This window comes from Sander vitreus, chromosome 14, assembly GCF_031162955.1.
Source record: "Sander vitreus isolate 19-12246 chromosome 14, sanVit1, whole genome shotgun sequence".
Classification (NCBI taxonomy): Eukaryota; Metazoa; Chordata; class Actinopteri; order Perciformes; family Percidae; genus Sander; species Sander vitreus.
The window spans coordinates 18,182,893-18,202,045 of NC_135868.1; the positions used below are offsets into that span (position 1 = coordinate 18,182,893).

Sequence of the window (19,153 nt, forward strand, 5' to 3'; positions counted from 1 at the left end):
TTAATGTACAGTAAATGTCTGTTGACACTGTCCATGCCAATGTGTGATTACTAACGTGCATTGTTTCTTGTAAATATGCATCCTCTGATGTTGCTTTTCCTTGCATAATACAGCTTTTGCATCCAAATAAATGTCTGTGGATTGGATCAAGGCTTGAATTGCAGTGATACATGCATACCAATTAGTTTGATTCAATATGGGGACATTGCATTCCTGCAGAGATGACTTGTTTTGTCACTTTATCAGAGGCTGAGAATCAGTGTGTTGAGGGAACTGGGATATGCAAATTTGGATTTAATTCTACCTCCACATGTAGAAGCAGTTCTGTTTAACTGGAGATGAAGGCATCAATACATTAAAGGTCACTTGCAGCACTTTCTATAACCACTAGGAGGCAGTTTGCCATGCTTTATTCGCATCCCTGCTCTAGGTACAATGCATATTGTCAAATAGATACAGTATCTTTGACCACTGAGCAGCGAAGACTTGGATGACTTGGACACAAGATGCATTTTGCATCTATGGTCTACAGCATCTTTTTTGCATAAAAATAAATGATGAGGCGAGGCAGGGGCCTGGGTTCAAAACTGACCTGAGGCCCGTTGCTACGTGTCACTCCCCCTCTCTCTCCCCCCTTTCCTGTCTGTGTACTATCACTATATAATAAAAAAGGCCAAAAATAATCTTTTTAAAAAAAATATTAAAACCACAGATTGGGTCTTTAATGATAGACTGTAATGGATAGACATCATGCTAAAAACATAAACACTGATTTTAGTTTACATTGAAATGGCATGGCTGAAGTGACACTTTTGTTGTTGATATTGATGATGTATGAAATACCAGTAGTCAACTAATACTTCTACATTTCAAAGGGGAATATTCTAATTTGTGTATTCTTCTTCACTACATTTCTCTAACAGCCAGAGTTAATAGCTACTTTGCAGATAACATTCTTTTTCAGACATATGATTGCCAGCCCTACCAGACCAACCTGTTGGAGTACTACCTGGCCCCAGGCTTTCAAACACATCTTTATTTAGGGATGAGCACCATTCTACAAGACAAGGGCATAATAATAATCCAAGACCCACCTTAGTAGATATTGTACATTAGTAGTGCAAATTCCTAGACAAATTCCCAAATAATCACATTACATACTACTCATTGACACAGTGAACCTGGGGCTGCTGGGGCCATTTTTGCCCAGATGGTAATCTAGCCTTACCCAACAGTATTATCAAGTTGTCCAAATTGGCTCTATCTTGACCAACTAAACTAAACTAAAATCCTGCTTAGATGAAAATTAATAAGTAACAATAATGGTATGCATAATACTATTTGTTTATGTATTTGTATTTGTTTTACACATAAATACAAATCACATTGAAGAGCCTATAGCTCCTCCATTCCAACATGGGACATTTAATTAAAAGAAGGTTAAATTCCATACATACAGTAAACAGCATTTTAATTCAGAAAAAGGGCTACATGAGCAACTTCAATATTATACCACACCAAGATTTTGTTACTTCGGTAAAGTTAGACAGAAATTGTCAGATTCGCAAGATTCTCCGTTTTGCGGTTCAATAAATCATAGGCAGCTCTATCTAACCGTAGTAAGGCAGACAACAAGCTACAACCGGGTTTTCATCCGAAAGAACCGTCTACATATGTTGATAAATAAAATGCATCCCTGTGAGCGTTCTGCTTTCAGCCGAGCGTCTAGTGGACCTTCTACAAAGTGCAAAACCGAAAGTGGATACAAAGATAAATTTCAACAGCTTCACTGTTATTGAATATAACGCTTCCAAATTCACTCCACACATCTAGGGTCTCCCTATCAACATATTACACCTGCTAATTATGGAAAAGCTGGCTCAGCCTATTTATAATATATTTTTATTGGGGGAAAAATCCAATGGCTTCCCTCTTATTGAGCCTAGAGCTTCCAAAATCCCTCCACACATCTAGGGTCTCCCTATTAACATACTACACCCGCTAATTATTGAAAAGCTGGCTCAGCCTATTTATAATATATTTTTATTGGGAAATAAATTCAATAACTTCAATCTTATTGAGCCTAGTGCTTCCAAAATCACTCCACACACCAAGAGCCTCCCTATCAACATACTACACCTGCTAATTATTGAAAAGCTGGCTCAGCCTATTTATAATATATTTTTATTGGGAAAAAAGTTCAATAGCTTCACTGTTATTGAGTCTAGTGCTTCCAAAACTACTCCACACATAGAAGCCCCCCTGCTGGTTGTACTACAGTACTTACTTTTCAAAAAATAGGCATATGCATAATTTTGGGGAATATTATTTGCAAAAAACATTTCATATGTGTCACATAAACAAAGAGTAATGTCTCTAAAACTACTCCACACATAGAAGGCCCCCTGCTGGTTGTACTACAGCACTTACTTTTAAAAAATAGGCATATGCATAATGTTGGGGAATATTATTTGCCAAAAACATTTAATATGTGTCATATAAACAAAGAGTCATGTCTCCAAAACTACTTCACACATCGAAGGCCCCCTGCTAGTTGTACTACAGCACTTAATTTTCAAAAATAAGCATATTCATAATTTTGGTAAATATTTGTTACCAAAAACATTTAATATTTTAATAATTAAATAGAGTCATGTCTCTAAACTTACCTCACACATAATTTGTATTCTTCTGGTTGTACTACATCACTTACTTTTCAAAAATAGGCATATGCATAATTTTGGGGAATATGTTTTGCCAAAAACTTTTAATATATGTGTGGATTCAGTGTGGAACTTGCACAAGATGGTTTCACATGCAGTGCCTTGGAATGGCAGCAGCACAAATACCAAACAAAAATCCCCCCTGGGATTGTGTGTTGTGTTAGCCCTAGCTAAAGAGGCTGTAGGTGAGTTTGGGGTTTAGGTCTGGATAACTAAAGGATCCAAAATTTCAACTACTGCCACGATGGTAATTGTACACAAACTGCATATAAGGGAACATTAACCCCACCCAGAAAAGTAAACAAGAGCTATACAATTTGGATATAATTTGTGTTTTTCCATTATTTGCATTATTAATACAGATATGAAATTATATGTGAAAATTAACATTGTGGATGTGTTCATTATGAATGAATGTGATATTGATATTTTTATATATATATATATATATATATGTGTGTATTTGTTCTTTACACTTTAAGTATACTACCTTCTCTGGAGTATTTTCCATCCATCCATCCATCCATCCATCTTCGTCCGCTTATCCGGTATCGGGTCGCGGGGGTAGCAGCTCCAGCAGGGGACCCCAAGCTCGGGAAAGCCACAGCTCGGGAAAGGGAAGTTTACCCAGCTCCGACTGGGGGATCCCGAGGCGTTCCCAGGCCAGGTTGGAGATATAATCCCTCCACCTAGTCCTGGGTCTTCCCCTCCCTAGGGAGGCGCCCAGGGGGCATCCTTACCAGATGCCCGAACCACCTCAACTGGCTCCTTTCGACGCGAAGGAGCAGCAGCTCTACTCTGAGCTCCTCAGGGATGACTGAGCTTCTCACCCTATCTCTAAGGGAGACGCCAGCTATCCTCCTGAGGAAACCCATTTCGGCCGCTTGTACCCTGGATCTTGTTCTTTCGGTCATGACCCAGTCTTCATGACCATAGGTGAGGGTAGGAACAAAAACTGACCGGTAGATTGAGAGCTTTGCCTTCTGGCTCAGCTCTCTTTTCGTCACAACGGTGCGATAAATTGAATGTAATACCGCACCCGCTGTGCCGATTCTCCGACCAATCTCCCGCTCCATTGTCCCCTCACTCGCGAACAAGACCCAAAGGTACTTGAACTCCTTCACTTGGGGTAAGGACTCATTCCCTACCTGGAGAAGGCACTCCATCGGTTTCCTGCTGAGAACCATGGCCTCCGATTTAGAGGTGCTGATCCTCATCCCAGCCGCTTCACACTCGGCTGCCAACCGATCCAGTGAGTGCTGAAGGTCACAGGCCGATGATGCCATCAGGACCACATCATCTGCAAAAACCAGCGATGAGATCCCCAGCCCACCGAACTGCAACCCCTCTCCACCCCGACTACGCCTCGATATCCTGTCCATAAATACTACAAACAGGATTGGTGACCATGCGCAGCCCTGGCGGAGGCCAACTCTCACCTGAAACGAGTCTGACTTATTGCCGAGAACCCGGACACAGCTCTCGCTTTGGTCGTACAGAGATTGGATGGCCCTGAGAAGGGACCCCCTCACCCCGTACTCCCACAGCACCTCCCACAGTATCTCCCGGGGCACCCGGTCATATGCCTTCTCCAGATCCACAAAACACATGTAGACCGGTTGGGCATACTCCCAGGCTCCCTCCAGGATCCTTGCGATAGTAAAGATCTGGTCCGTTGTTCCACGACCCAGACGGAATCCGCATTGTTCCTCTTCAACCTGAGGTTCAACTATCGACCAAACCCTCCTTTCCAGCACCTTGGAATAGACTTTACCGGGGAGGCTGAGAAGTGTGATACCCCTGTAATTGGCACACACCCTCTGGTCCCCCTTTTTAAAAAGGGGAACCACCACCCCGGTCTGCCACTCCTTAGGCACCGTCCCAGACTTCCACGCAATGTTGAAGAGGCGTGTCAACCAAGACAACCCCTCCACACCCAGAGCTTTAAGCATTTCTGGACGGATCTCATCAATCCCTGGGGCTTTGCCACTGTGGAGCTGTTTAACTACCTCAGCAACTTCCACTAGGGAAATTGACGACAATCCCCCCTCATCCTTCAGCTCTGCCTCTACCATAGAGGGCGTATTAGTCGGATTTAGGAGTTCCTCAAAGTGCTCCTTCCACCGCCCTATTACCTCCTCAGTTGAGGTCAACAGCGTCCCATCCTTACTGTACACAGCTTGGATGGTTCCCCGCTTCCCCCTCCTGAGGTGGCGAACGGTTTTCCAGAAGCACCTTGGTGCCGACCGAAAGTCCTTCTCCATGTCTTCTCCGAACTTCTCCCACACACGCTGCTTTGCCTCTTTCACGGCAGAGGCTGCAGCCCTTCGGTACCTTGCAACTTCCTCCGGAGTCCTCTGGGATAACATATCCCGGAAATTTTGTCAGACATTTTTCTATGTAATTATAACATATTTCTTGAGATAAATATACCCAAAAATTATTTTATTTAGTATTTTTGAAAAGTAATCGTTATAGTTCAACTGTTAGGTGAACAGTTATAGTGAGGTAAGTATGGAAACACTTCTCTTTGGAATTATTAAAGTATTAAATGTTTTTAGCAATAAATATTCCCTAAAATTATGCATATGATTATTTTTGAAAACTATGTGTTGTAGTACAACCAGCAGGGGGCTTTCTATGTGTGTAGAAGTTTTGGAGACATGACTCTTCGTTCATAAGACATATATTAAATGTTTTTGGCAAAATATATTCCCCCAAAAAATAAATAGGCTGAGCCAGCTTTTCCATAATTAGCAGGTGTACTATGTTGATAGGGAGACCCTAGATGTGTGGAGTGAATTTGGAAGCATTAGATTCAATAACAGTGAAGCTGTTGAAATTTATCTTTGAATCCACTTTCGGTTTTGCACTTTGTAGAAGGTCCACTAGACGCTCGGCTGAAAGCAGAACGCTCACAGGGATGCATTTTATTTATCAACATATGTAGACGGTTCTTTCGGATGAAAACCCGGTTGTAGCTTGTTGTCTACCTTACTACGGTTAGATAGAGCTGCCTATGATTTATTGAACCGCAAAACGGCGAATCTGCCAATTTCTGTCTAACTTTACCGAATTCTAGACGCTCGGCTGAAAGCAGAAAGCTCATAGGGATGCATTTTATTTATCCACATATGTAGACGGTTCTTTCGGATGAAAACCCGGTTGTAGCTTGTTGTCTACCTTACTACGGTTAGATAGAGCTGCCTATTGTGTAATGAAAACGTTTCGCTTATGATTTATTGAACCGCAAACCCGCGAATCTGACAATTTCTGTCTAACTTTACCGAAGTGATTTACTTAGCCTACACTTTGCTCGGGGAGTAAACAAATGTGATGTAACTCAGGTTCAACAAGTAGGCTAACCAATGACAAATACCTGGTTAAAAAACTGGTTTGTTTAGCTTTTACTGCTGCGTTTACGTATATCCACACAACTAGGCTACCCAGTGATCACACTGAACGCCGACATTTCTTCAGCAAGGCTGAAATTTTGTTTTCAAAAACTTTTTTTGAAGGCACCGAACTTTAACATACTTCGATACATTCTCCTAAAGTGATTGTGGTCTGCATAAATAATTAGTTGAATTAGCTAACTGAGACACTACTTTTTTTTATCTGCACCTGCTTTGACCAGTGCGGTGATGAAGCAGGAAGCGGTGTCGCAAGATCGGGCAGATGGTGCACAGGGAGGAGCGCCGCTCTGCTGTAACGGCACAGATGCTTGTTGTCATGGAGGAGCAAAGATGGCGGTCCTGGCCTATAGCCTGGGCAAACGCGAAATAAATCAACATTTTACCATAAAAAATGCCAAATTTATATCGATGGTAGTCGTCATTGTACTCCTCGTGTTTCACACAGCTTCGCGGTACTATGGAGGTAAGTGGTCTCTCGTTTCTTAAAGTTACTGTTGATGCAGCCAGTGAAACACTTGACACCAGCTATTGCTAATGTTAGCTAGCTAGCTATAGCTATCTGTTTGTGTCTGCGAGTACTTCTCTTTGCGGGTCGGTGCAGTGCCGCTATTCAGTGTTGCTTTTAAAAGGTGAGACATACAGGATGCTAGCCTTAGAATGCAGATAACGTTCGATAGTTGCACATATAGACTTAATTCACCAACGGTAACTTAAGTCGGCTTTGTCTGGCTAGCTTAGCTGAATAAAGCTAATACTGCATTTAGCTGTGTTTACATGCTCCTGTCAGGGCACGCTTGGTTACTGCTGGGAGAGACGTGTGTAACGATAGGTTGATGCTGCCAACAGTTGACTTAAAAAGGCCATTTAAATCTTCTGCATATTCCGTTTATACACAGATAACGTTACATGCTACGCTATAATATAAAGCTCGTCAGTAATTTGGTGTAGTAAAACTAACAAACTCTAGTGTTAGTGGTTTTGAACAGTATTGTAGCAGCCCGCTTTTTGTCTCGGGTCTTTCACAAGTTTGCATTGGCTTTTCACGCATAGATGAGTTAGCCGCATCGATCAAGACGATACCACACTCATTCAGGTATTATAACAGGATCTCATTTTGTTTCAACCACACCCTAGGTTGACATTTTGCTTATAAAAAATATATTAGCATGGACATGCATACGCCTACCATACGTGTTGCATAGAGTCGACTTTGTTCATGAAAAGGAACCCCAAACCTCTGTGTACACACTGAGAGCAGCTGCTTTTGCTGGCGATGACACTACATGCCCATGTATCTCGACAGCCCTTAGACCCCTGCCCTGTTTCTGTGGATTTATTGTTTTGCTGATAACTCCATTCATTTTGCACACAAATGAATAGCTTGAGAAATTTATGGTTGAGCTAAATTGCTGATGGCTTCATTTTGTACTATGGCCCCTAGCACAGCCCTAGTCTTTTTACAGCACTGAATGAAAAGCCAGGTTACTATAGAGACAGCAGGTTTCACTCATAGTCACAGAGAAACTATAGAGATAAACAGAGAACAGTGCTTTTTTTGTTTGGTCTTACTGGGGGGGGGGGTTCTCTGTGTCTTGCCTCCAGGCGGAGACTCATGTGAATGGCTGCTGTCCAGAGGACGTTACTTGGGGGAGAACGTATGGCAGCCATATGGCTGCATGATGCACAAATACAAAAGCATGTGAGTCACACTAGCTGTATGTGAGACTAACAACAAAGAAGTGTGTAGCATTGATAGATGAGGTGTGTGTGTGTGTGTGTGTGTGTCTCCACAGATGTGAAATAAGATCTGCTTCTGATGAGGTTATAGAATGCAATGAACCAGCACCCAACACATAAATGGTTGCTATCTGCAGTTGTTAGGATTTTTGTTTTTGTTTTACAGTGAAGCCAAAACTTGCCTTGCTGAAAAGCGAGTGGCCTTTGTCGGTGATTCAAGAATCAGGCAGCTATTTTACTCCTTCATCAAAATTATTGACCCTGAGCGAAGAGAGGATGGAAACAAGGTAAATATGAGAATAAGCACTATGTTAACCCAGGGGCTTTCTTTGGAAATTGTTCAGAGGTAGCAAGAGAAGTGAGACAAACACAGAAGTGTTGATGGTGCACACACAGCCTACAGATCTAAAGATGTGAAGCACACCTCCAGTGTACACTTGTGTACAAAAGAAATGACAAAGTGCAGACATTCCTCTATTTACTCTCCACTCATGTGGCCTGAGCACTGTCAACAGTCTATAAACTAAAAGTATTTGATGAAAATAAGTGATTCTATTCTAATCTGTCTGCTCTTTAATCTACCTTATCTCATCATATATAGCCAACAACCTGTTGAAAAGAGCAGACAGAGAGGTACAGCAGCATTTGTCACAGAGCTGATTGTGTCTCCCTTTAAGAAAAGTTTGTTCCTCACCCACTTCTGATTGACCGATTGAGGATTTTGCCTCAAACTTTTTCTGAATGGGGACAAACTAAAGCCAGAATGACAACCGACAACATGGAGGCCTTACTAATAATGACTCACTGTCATTTACATAGCTGAATATGAAAATATCCCAAATGTAATTAATTTACTGCTATACTTGCTGCTCTGAAGCCTGACACTTCAACTCAACTTATGGCCCTATTAGGAGAAATAGTCCCAGTGATCTTTATTTCCACTTAGTGTTTATATAGATGTGATTTCATTAAATATCTCTAATAAACACCTACATGAAACCCAAAACAGGTAGAATTGAGAAAATGTACTTGGACCAAAAACGTGGGGTACTATCAGTTTGTTTGCACAAAAAATCATCAACAAAAGAAATGCAGCACTGGAACGCACCACAGTCCTGCAGCAGCCATAACTATTTTTGGTCTGATATCAAGCCGGGAAAAAGAGGAACACTATTTGCCTAACCGACTTTCTCTCTGTCTGCCCACATGTAATGTCTGAAGCACGAGGACATTCCCTTTGAAGATGAGAGTTCCTCTGTTAATGTGGTAAGCTATTTCTGGATTTGTTTTTATCTCCTTTTCTCAGTCTGTAAAAACATACTCTGATAAAACGTCTATGCCTCTTTGTGAATAGGACTTCCTGTGGTATCCAGAGGCAAATAATTCAATGAAGGAGCGCTTAATGTCATGGACACACGTGAGTTTCCCTTTTAAGATCTGTTAATTACAAGTTGGGAGCATTATTAATCGAGGATGTTTCAAAATCTTTACATTGTCCAGTGGTGGACATGGACATGGATTTGCTTTTCTAATTGTAACTTCTCTCATGTTTCAGGAAGGTTCAGCAAAGCCAGATGTTGTCATCCTTGGAGCTGCAACAGTAAGCTGTATAAAGGAGTGCTTAGCCATGCTTGCACATTTCACAATAGACAAAAAAAAAAAAAACAAGGTGGCTGAGTTATGTCAATCTTAATCTCATCCGTTAACCCATTTACCACAGTGGTCCATCAAGTTGCGCAGTGGCAGCAGCGAGACACTGCAGCAGTACAAAACCAACCTGACAGCCATTGCTATACACCTGGAGAAGCTGGCTGACCATGGAGAGGTCTACTGGGTCCTGCAAGGTATACTCGGCATCAAGCTTTTTATGTTCTGTCATCTCAGTCAGGTTAGTAAAGTATTACTGCCTGTCCCCTTCCCCACAGGGATTAGTCTCTGATGTGATTGCTGCATTCATGTCAAATGGGATTACCATTAGAACGGCTTGATGGTTCAAAGCATTGATTCCAAAGTGTTCACACAGATCAGCTGGTTAGTTACCTCAGCGTATGTTAGGTGCTACAGTGTCATCACTAAATCCGTATTTCCCAAGTAGTATTTTTGACTAAAAAGTTTACATGATTGTAGGGCTGTGCAATTAATCAAAATTTTAATCACGTTTACGATTTGGGCTACTAATGATGACAAAAATGGAATAATGGAGAAATTATTCTTTTCCACATTGCGTTCTGCAAGTAAACTCTTATTTTGTCGTGTTATGAATGAAAAAAAAAAAGTATGAAGAAATGTCAAACTTCAAGTTTTTTTTTTTAAGTTCAATAATTGCAAAATCTTTCCAAAAGTCCATGAGTAATCGTGTTAAATAATCGTGATTATGATTTTTTTCTTTTCATTATCGAGCAGCCCTACATGATTGGTAATTTCACACGTGTGATTGCAGAATTTGGTGAATATGAACTTCTCATACATGCACCCTCTAAACTATATCTCTTTTCCTATTCACGCTTCCCAAAACACCCATCACACCTCTGTCCTCTAGACCCAGTAAATGAGGAGGTGTTGAGTGAGAACAGGAAGATGATCACCAACCAACAGCTGGAGCTGTACAATGAAGCGGCTGTGGACGTGCTCAACAGCAGCAAGCGTAACAGCAGGTCCCGGGTCAAGCTGTTGTCTGCGTCCCGCCAGGCTGCACAGGAAACCATCACCCAGTCAGACGACGGCTTGCACCTGCCTGAGAGCACCAGGAATGTGGTAGGCAGGATTTCAGTTAATTTGAGATTATTTGCTGGCAGTTAGATTGTTATTATATATTCAATGGTTCAGATTCAGCTATGATGGCAGTACAGTCCTTGCATTTTGTCTTAGAATCTTACTCACCCAGTGGAATTGTCCTGTCAGGGAGCCATGATCCTCATGAACTCTGTGTGCAACAAGCTACTGAGGCCCATTGATGGCTCCTGCTGCCAGACGTTGCCACCCCCAAACCTCCTGCAGAAACTGGCAGCGTGTTTCTTCCTGGGCTCGGCCGTGGTCTTGCTGGTCCTCCATGTCCTTGGCAACAACCGTCACCGCCGACCTGTGCCCTCAGACGTGGAGAGCCTAGAGGAGAAGAAGCCAGCAACTGCAGCTGCCCCCCTGGGTCTGAAGGCGCCATTTCAGGCCCTTTGCAGGATGGGCCTCATCATGAGCTATTTTTACCTTTGTGACAGAGCAGATGTGTTCATGAAAGAGCAGAAGTTCTACACTCACTCCACGTTCTTCATCCCTTTCATCTATATATTTGTCCTGGGAGTGTTCTACAATGAGAACAGCAAGGAGGTGAGATGGCGCTGATAAGTGCAATATTTTTGTTCTAGTGTAACTGTTCCATATTTTGGCGTTGACATTATTATATAAGTCTAATTTCCTATGGCCTCCTTGAGTTTAAGGAAGTAGGAAATGTACAGTAGTAGAGTTTGATGAATTGGATTATCCTTGCTGTTGCTAATACTGCACCAAGTTTTAAAGTTTGATATCTGGTTTACAATTTAATATCTTCTTGTTTTTCTTTGTCAAACAGACCAAATTACTCAACCGAGAGCAAACGGACGAGTGGAAAGGCTGGATGCAGTTGGTCATCCTCATCTATCACATATCTGGAGCCAGCGTTGTGAGTCCTAAATATGTCATCTACACATCCATTTGAGAGTAACCTGCTTTGAAGCAGGGCATATTGATATTTCATATAAAGGCATTCAAAATTATTTTTTGTCTTTCAGTTCATTCCAGTGTACATGCATGTGCGGGTGCTGGTGGCAGCGTACCTTTTTCAGACTGGCTATGGACACTTTTCCTTTTTTTGGCTCAAAGGAGACTTTGGATTGTATAGAGTGTGCCAGGTGAGGGTTACAGTCAGTTATACTTTAACCAGGAGCTTGCAATCACTCTGTATGAGTCAATATTTTATATGGGAGTCTAAGGTGGAAAAGCATTTTAATTATTTTTCGGGAGTGTAACTAACGTTACTAATATTGTAGTACTTTAGCATGAAGTACCATTACTAATAACAATACAAATACAGTTTTTTGGTTTGGATTATTATCAGTGTGATGCTATTATTGATTAATCTGTACATGTTTCTGTGTTCATTCCACTCTAGGTGCTTTTTCGTCTAAACTTCCTGGTCTTGGTGCTGTGCGTGGTAATGAACAGACCCTACCAGTTCTATTACTTTGTCCCATTGGTCACCTTCTGGTTTGTCGTCATCTACGTAACGCTGGCCATGTGGCCTCAGATCCTTCAGAAGAAGGCTAACAGTAGGTGTCAGAATTAATGCCAGTTTTTAAAAAAAACAACAACAGTTAATTGTTTTTATTTTTATTTATTCACGTACATGCGTCATACCCTTGGAAAAATCCCTGCACTATGTGAATTAATACACACAATTAGTTCAACATAATAAATGTAAAAGCTGTCATAAAAATGTCAGCAGCAGGGTTGCATTTAGACACACATTGTCCATAATAGCTGTCCTGTTTTCTGAACAGGTAGTGGCTTGTGGCACCTCGGGGTCTTGGCCAAGTTACTGGGCCTCCTGCTGTTCATCTGCGTCTTTGCCTTTTCACAGGTGGGTGAATTAAAAAATATTTGAATGCCACACTTGCAACCTCACTTTAGTTTTAAGTTTGTAAAACTTCAAATTAAAAATTGACTTGGGTTTTATGTTGTTTTCATATGAACAATTTCAATAATTATGTCCTTAAAAACATACTTTAAAGTACAAGAATGTTGTATTCGATCATACGTATGTTTTCTCGCCCAAATGAAGCAAAATGAATAAATATGCATTAGAATTGTGAATTTGTAGTAAATTTAATTAAACAGCACTCCCTATTTTGAGAACTACTACACTATACTATCATAGTTTTTACTCAAATGTATGGTTCGGTCCTTGTTTGAAGCCCTGCTTGCTTTAATATTCTTGTTTTGGTGTTGTGACTTCAGGGTTTCTTTGAGCGCATCTTCTCTGTGTGGCCCATCTCCAAGCTCTTCGAGCTGGACGGAAGCGTCCATGAGTGGTGGTTCAGATGGAAGCTAGACCGATTTGTAAGTCAAATGTGTTTTGCTCCAGTTGCAACCCACTTTAGTAGTCAGTCTTTGCATTAAACATTCGTTGAAATGTAACATGTGGCAGAGTACATCAACGGCTTGTTTCCAAGTGGGACCAAATTTTCCAAACTTTGAAAAAAAAAAAAAAAAATGCTTCAATGTGGTAATGGTTCTTTTGCAGGCAGTGATACACGGCATGTTATTTGCCTTCATCTATCTGGTGCTTCAGAAGTGCCAGGTGCTGGCGGAGGCCAAGGGAGAGGCTCTCTTCTCTGCCAAGATTTCCAACATGCTCTTCTTCCTCTCCGTCGTCTCCTTCATAGTAAGACACCTTTACACTGGGGTTTAGACTTATTATTTTAGATTGCTGTCATCTTTTCCGTCTTTAAGGTCCTTTTTCTTTCCAAATCGTATTTGAGTTAATGAACAAAATGCATGCTGACAACAGCAGCTTAGGAGAGAATGATTACACAGGAAAGGTGGGTACTTACTGTACATACATGCCACACCTGGTAACTGCCCTAACAACCACAGTTATCTGCTCTTAATGCTCTTGTGTTTATCTTGAGAAAGTTCTTTTGAAAAAAGGTCTGAAGAAGGTTATTAAACTCAGTATACAGTCCTTCCAGAAAAATGCCGAGTTTTTGTGTGATTGTTGATTGATTATGCGGCACTTTCTTAAAAAATGAGATTGAATATGCGGGATATTTATGCAATTGTATGCGATGATATTGCGGGAACTTGCAGAAACTGCGGTTTCATCATGGCTTCATCGCGGAGTTTGCAGCTTTTCGATGATGTTCACGTCGCGTAATTAGGTCACTTCATAACGTTCCCATGGTAACAGGGGAAAATGGCTGATTATGCATTGAATTATGTGATCGCATAACAGATGTTCACAAGTCATTTGTTGCAAGTCCAAGTCGAGTCTCAAGTCTTTGAGCTCGAGTCCAAGTCAAGTCTCAAGTCTTTGAGGGGCAAGGTCAAGTCTCAAGTCTTTTGCCACGAGTCCAAGTCAAGTCTCAAGTCTCTGACCATCTGATCTGTCCCTAACACTGTATTGTTAAATCTTATGAATTCAAAGCATGTCCTGTAGCTACCATCCATACAGTACAGTATCAAAATCAGTTGTAGGATAACTTTATGGGGTCTACTTAATACATCCCTCTAGACCTCGGACCTGGTGAAATATTAACCTGAGTCTGTCACATCACATGGATACAACTATAAAGATACAATTTGCATGTTCCCAGCATTAGCACAACACTTTGCGATGGTTAGCTTGTTACCTGTGGTGATATATGCTAAATGGAATGTTTCTTTCACTCAAAAAATGTCTAATGTCGAAGTGGAAATCAAGAGAAAAGTGGCAGCGCCACACCAGTTACAGAACAACATGCATCTCAGTGTCAGTCCAAATTACGCACAATAAGCAGTATGAACTCACTGATGTAATGCCATTTATTTTCTAAGTGTTAGTATGCTCAGGGAAACTGAGTCCAGCGCGAGGGAGACCCGACTCAGAGGAGGAGAGGTTAGTGAGGCCAGCGTCTCCACGGCAGGTGACAGTGCGCATGGATCCGCTGCGCCACGCATGGATGAAATAATGAAATAGTAAATAGGACTACAGTAACAGAAATATGTGCAGAATTAAGACAGTCAAGACGGCCCAGTGTTTGGTGGACCGGGTACACCTTGTTCACTTAATAGCCTACACATCATCCACGGGATCAATTACGCATCACATGAGTTTGCCCACCCGACACAGCGTTTGTTCCTGGGGAGATGGATTCGTGCGTCCCGCCTCCTGTGCGCCATGGATTTCTTAGCCTCAGCAACCACTAACTATAAGATACAATTTGCCTGTTCCCAGCATTAGCACAACACTTGCCGATGGTTAGCTTGTTACCTGTGACGATATATGCTAAATGTAACGTCTCTTTCACATTAGTGTGTGAGTGACTGACCAATCTGGGTGCGTTTTGATGTCTGATGAAGTTTGACGTTGTTGATCCGGCATCATTTATCTTGGTGCCACACACTTTGCATGTAGCTGTTAGCTTACTGCCACTGTTTACCAAGTTATTGAAAGCAAAACTAATGAGAAAAGGCATTTGGTGTCGCCATCGGCAATGCAGATTTTGATATGTGAGTGCGCGCACATAGGCGCATGCGTTACGTTGCACATTATGGCAAAGGGCAGGGGACATACAGCTCATCATATGTTTCCCCGTATATGCACCAATAAAAGAAAATAGAAATACATGAATACATTTTGATTTAAAAAGCAATAATTGCATGAAAACAGGTTGTTGACGAGTCTCGAAGCTTGAGTCCGAGTCAAGTCTGAAGTCAGCTGTTTGTGCGACTTAAGTGCGACTCGAGTCCGAGTCTCAGACTCAAGTCCCCATCTCTGTCGCATAATCGCGTTTTTCTGGAAGGACTAAGTATAGCAACAATCTATTGGTCTCACATGGAAAATGTATATTGTGCAGCACTGAGGCAGCTGCAGCTCTCTGCTCTTTGTTGACTCCCTCAAAGCAGTTGGGGATTACAGTAGCTGCTTTGGTCGAGGTCTCATCAAACTAAATCAACCACCTCCTTGTTTTGTTGCAGCTGAAGATCAAAACATGTTACTGTAACTTCTCCTTTTCCTTATCCTCCTAGACATACTCAATATGGGCCAGCAGCTGCAAAACCAAAACCGAGTGCAATGAGATGCATCCTTACATCTCTGTTGTCCAGGTAAAATTTTGTATCTGCCCATTTTTCTTTTCCTTTCACTGCCATGTGGTTTTACATAAAAGAGTCGTTTGTGGTTTTATAGTTATAACCAAGTTGTAATTCATTTGGATTGGCCTTGAGATGTAATTATCCTAGTCACATGACAGGATAACATGAGTGTAACAACAAGGGAGTTTCCTTCTTCCATTGCTAAAGATAGAACTGGTATTATATAGAGCCAGTCCCCACTGGGAAACTGTTTGAAGTAGTGCAATAAATAAGTTCATAAAGAACATAGTTAAGCTTATTTCCCCTTTTACACCTCACATTTGACTTACAGTAGTGATTGTAAATTGTATCACTCTAACTTGAGGGATTACAACTTTGACGTCAGCCTGCTACTTCAAAGAATCTCATAATACAGTGTGCCCTAACTCTCTTGTCAACAGATTTTGGCCTTCATTCTCATCAGGAACATTCCTGGCTACGCCCGCTCCATTTATAGCTCATTCTTTGCATGGTTCGGAAAGATCTCCTTGGAGGTAAGAAGAACCTGACTAGCAGTAGAGTTGCAATAATATAATAAAAAGTTTAGTTATATAGTGCCACAATAAATCCTTCTATTACAAAGGGCTTTTCAAAGGTTACCATAAAACAAATGAATAATCAGTAGCTAAGATGAGGTAACCGTATTAAAATGTGGAAGCAACACTAATACAATACTAAATACTATCCTTACTAGCTCTTGTGTGTGATGTTGTGTAGCTTCCTGGAGGCAACCAAGTTAAATTGCACATATGATATTACATACTGTTGAATATGTCTTCCCCAGCTGTTCATATGCCAGTACCACATCTGGCTGGCAGCAGACACCAAGGGAATTTTGGTCTTGATCCCAGGAAGCCCTTCACTTAACATCATGGTCAGCACCTTCATCTTTGTTTGTGTGGCTCATGAGATTTCCCTCATCACCAATGACTTGGCCCAGGTGGTCATCCCCAAAGACAGCGTGTCCCTGCTGAAGAGACTGGGGGCCGCTGGGCTTTTTAGCCTGGTTGTATTGCTGCTGGCAAGTGGCAGCCAGCCCACACCCGGCGCCTAATGAACACCTCTTGACAGGACAGGGGGGGGGAGTTCACAGCAAACCCGTCAAGCCCCTGCTGAGGTTGAAGTGAGGTCCAGATCTAAGCCAGGAGCAGGCCCGGTGTTTTAGCCTACTGGTGGCCACAGGAGGCGACCTCAGTGGTGTTAAGTGACAACACAGGGAGCCGTGGGAGAACAGTGTCTCTCTGCTGGCCATGTTCGAGTCTTTACTTTTTGACTGTGAAAGTCGCACACTGAATAAAAGAAAAAATGCTCCAAAAAAAGTGGTTGCTCCTTTCAGGGCAAAGTGCAAATTGCAAGAGAGGGAAAAAAAAGAAGAACAAAATGCTCAAAACGTTTACATTATCTGGATTCAATAGAAAAGCAGAGAAGAGATTAGGAATTGTATTTACAATCAAAAAAAGGCCCTTATTTTAAGACCTCCTGCTTGCTGTGTGAATTTTTTGCAGCGTTGCTACTATTTAGCCAAACACACTGAGAGGTTTATTTTGTCACATACAGTACTTCCTATTATAACTTAATTCTGGAAGGGATCACTAGGCACCCACTCCGTCCACATGGCAGTAGCAACAAATGTTTCAATTGTGCTGCATTTTGTTATCAACATGACTTTGTACAGTATTTCTAGTAGATCTCTAAGTATGCAAAATATGGACCAACAACTGGCTTGGGCGATTAAAAAAAAAACAACTAAATTTTAAATTTGGAGTGCAATTGTTAAAATGTTGGATTATCCCTCAACATATTTTTGCTAATGTTTTTGTGAGTGATTTTAGAAATGTTTGCCTTGTGCTGAAAGATACCATGGTCACCTGCTGTAGCTCTGAAATTCTATGTGATATGTACAGTATTTAATGATTTAAATTAAGCTTATATTTTATACAGTTTTTTCTTTTTTGGCTTTTTGTTTTATTTTGTACTTTGCGCTCATGACTGCTGTTTGTGAAGGAAGTATTACATGGATAATTTTGTACTCATCCCAGCATCTCATAGATGATCACTTGCCTCAGAGACGCATTGCGGAGGTTGAGCCTTTACAGTCCAATACCCGTCTGTCCTACTAACTCACTTCATACTCTGTATATATTTGTATGATAGAGTGTGAGACTTTATTTTATACAGCAATGCTTCAGCAGTGTTTTTAGTCCTCTTTTATGCCTCTTAGCTCTGTTGGAAAATGCACTGGCTTGCACATCCTCATCTGCTGTCACAGCCAGTGAACCTTTTGGTCAGTGAGTGAAAAAGTGATTTCTTACACTGAATGCCTTTGAACATACAGCTTCTCTCAATGGCTTATAGGTACAGGACATCTTCAGATATACGTAGTCACATCTGTGGTGTATCCTGTGATCACAATCTTCCGTCTACTCGGAACTTTGCATAAGGGCCACATCAACATTTAAAAACAACTACTAAGTGATGTGCTAACAGAGCTAAGAAGACACTGCTGTCGCTTAAAGGAAAATATTGTATATTTTGTCAGCTGACAAATGGGTGACGTCTCTTTGCCGATATATTCTTCACAGACATTTAAGAGAGATTAGCACTTTCATTTTAAGACCTGCATTTTCTTTCCATCTTTGCAGTGAAATACAATGTTCAACATGGTACCAGTGCAGATACTTTATGTACTTTAGCACTTTTTTTTTATTGGGTAAATGAAATGTTTTGTCAAAGGTCATTTGGCAGATAGAAAAAAAATATGTACGATTCAAGCTGTGTTGCTTATGCATTTTCAGTTGCATTTTTCATCTACCACGGGGTAGTAAAAGATTGCTTTGTCAATTCTTTTCTACACATTAATGTAGCTTCTCTTTAAAAGAAAAACATGGGTCCACAAAGAATTCATTTCTTCTTTATAGTGGAACTATTTGTCTTCAGCTTCGCAGCTTCTCATGTCATTTATCTGATGATGTGCAGTTCAAGTCAAACTGAATAAGAGCCAAGTAAATTTGTTATTTCTATAACCAGTCATCACCTCACTGTATAGATGAAAATGGCATTTCCATGTTGCAATTTCCATTGATGTGTGAAGTTTACTGATCTGTTTTCTTGTCTGTTACTGATCAACAGCTATACATTTGGTAATTCTTTCAGGCCTTAATAGATCTTTTTGGTCGTGTACAAGCAACAACTATTTATACCCCTGTGCAGGGACCTCTTTGAAATCTGTTACATGTAAAAAATAATTGATGTCTTAAAAATGTGAAATGTATCCATATTATTTATAAATGCCTTTATTCTGTTGTACATTGTTAATAATACCTTCATAAAACGTACTTTTTCGGCTTCTTTTTTAGAAAAATAAAAAAAACTTTCATGTCATTCAGATATGAATGTCTTGTTAATTATTGAGAC

At 41.0% G+C, this 19,153-nt stretch overlaps 1 protein-coding gene across 1 annotated transcript; it reads left to right on the plus strand.

Annotated features, from left to right (window-relative positions):
- The first annotated feature begins 5,605 nt into the window (after positions 1-5,605).
- Positions 5,606-19,126, plus strand: casd1 (CAS1 domain sialic acid O acetyltransferase 1). Its single transcript, XM_078266949.1, has 18 exons — positions 5,606-6,602; positions 7,742-7,838; positions 8,043-8,163; positions 9,098-9,142; positions 9,231-9,293; positions 9,432-9,476; positions 9,597-9,720; positions 10,416-10,630; positions 10,778-11,197; positions 11,439-11,528; positions 11,638-11,757; positions 12,018-12,174; positions 12,406-12,485; positions 12,863-12,964; positions 13,149-13,289; positions 15,635-15,712; positions 16,141-16,233; positions 16,524-19,126. The coding sequence occupies exons 1-18, from the start codon at positions 6,368-6,370 to the stop codon at positions 16,791-16,793; spliced, it is 2,496 nt and encodes an 831-aa protein (XP_078123075.1). The 5' UTR covers positions 5,606-6,367; the 3' UTR covers positions 16,794-19,126.
- Positions 19,127-19,153: the final 27 nt, after the last annotated feature.

Coding starts and splice junctions, on each gene's coding strand:
- casd1 (XM_078266949.1), top strand. CDS start 6,368: ATGAAGCAGGAAGCGGTGTCGCAAGATCGGGCAGATGGTGCACAGGGA. Junction 6,603..7,741: donor AGCTTCGCGGTACTATGGAG/GTAAGTGGTCTC, acceptor TCTTGCCTCCAG/GCGGAGACTCATGTGAATGG. Junction 12,175..12,405: donor CCTTCAGAAGAAGGCTAACA/GTAGGTGTCAGA, acceptor TTTTCTGAACAG/GTAGTGGCTTGTGGCACCTC.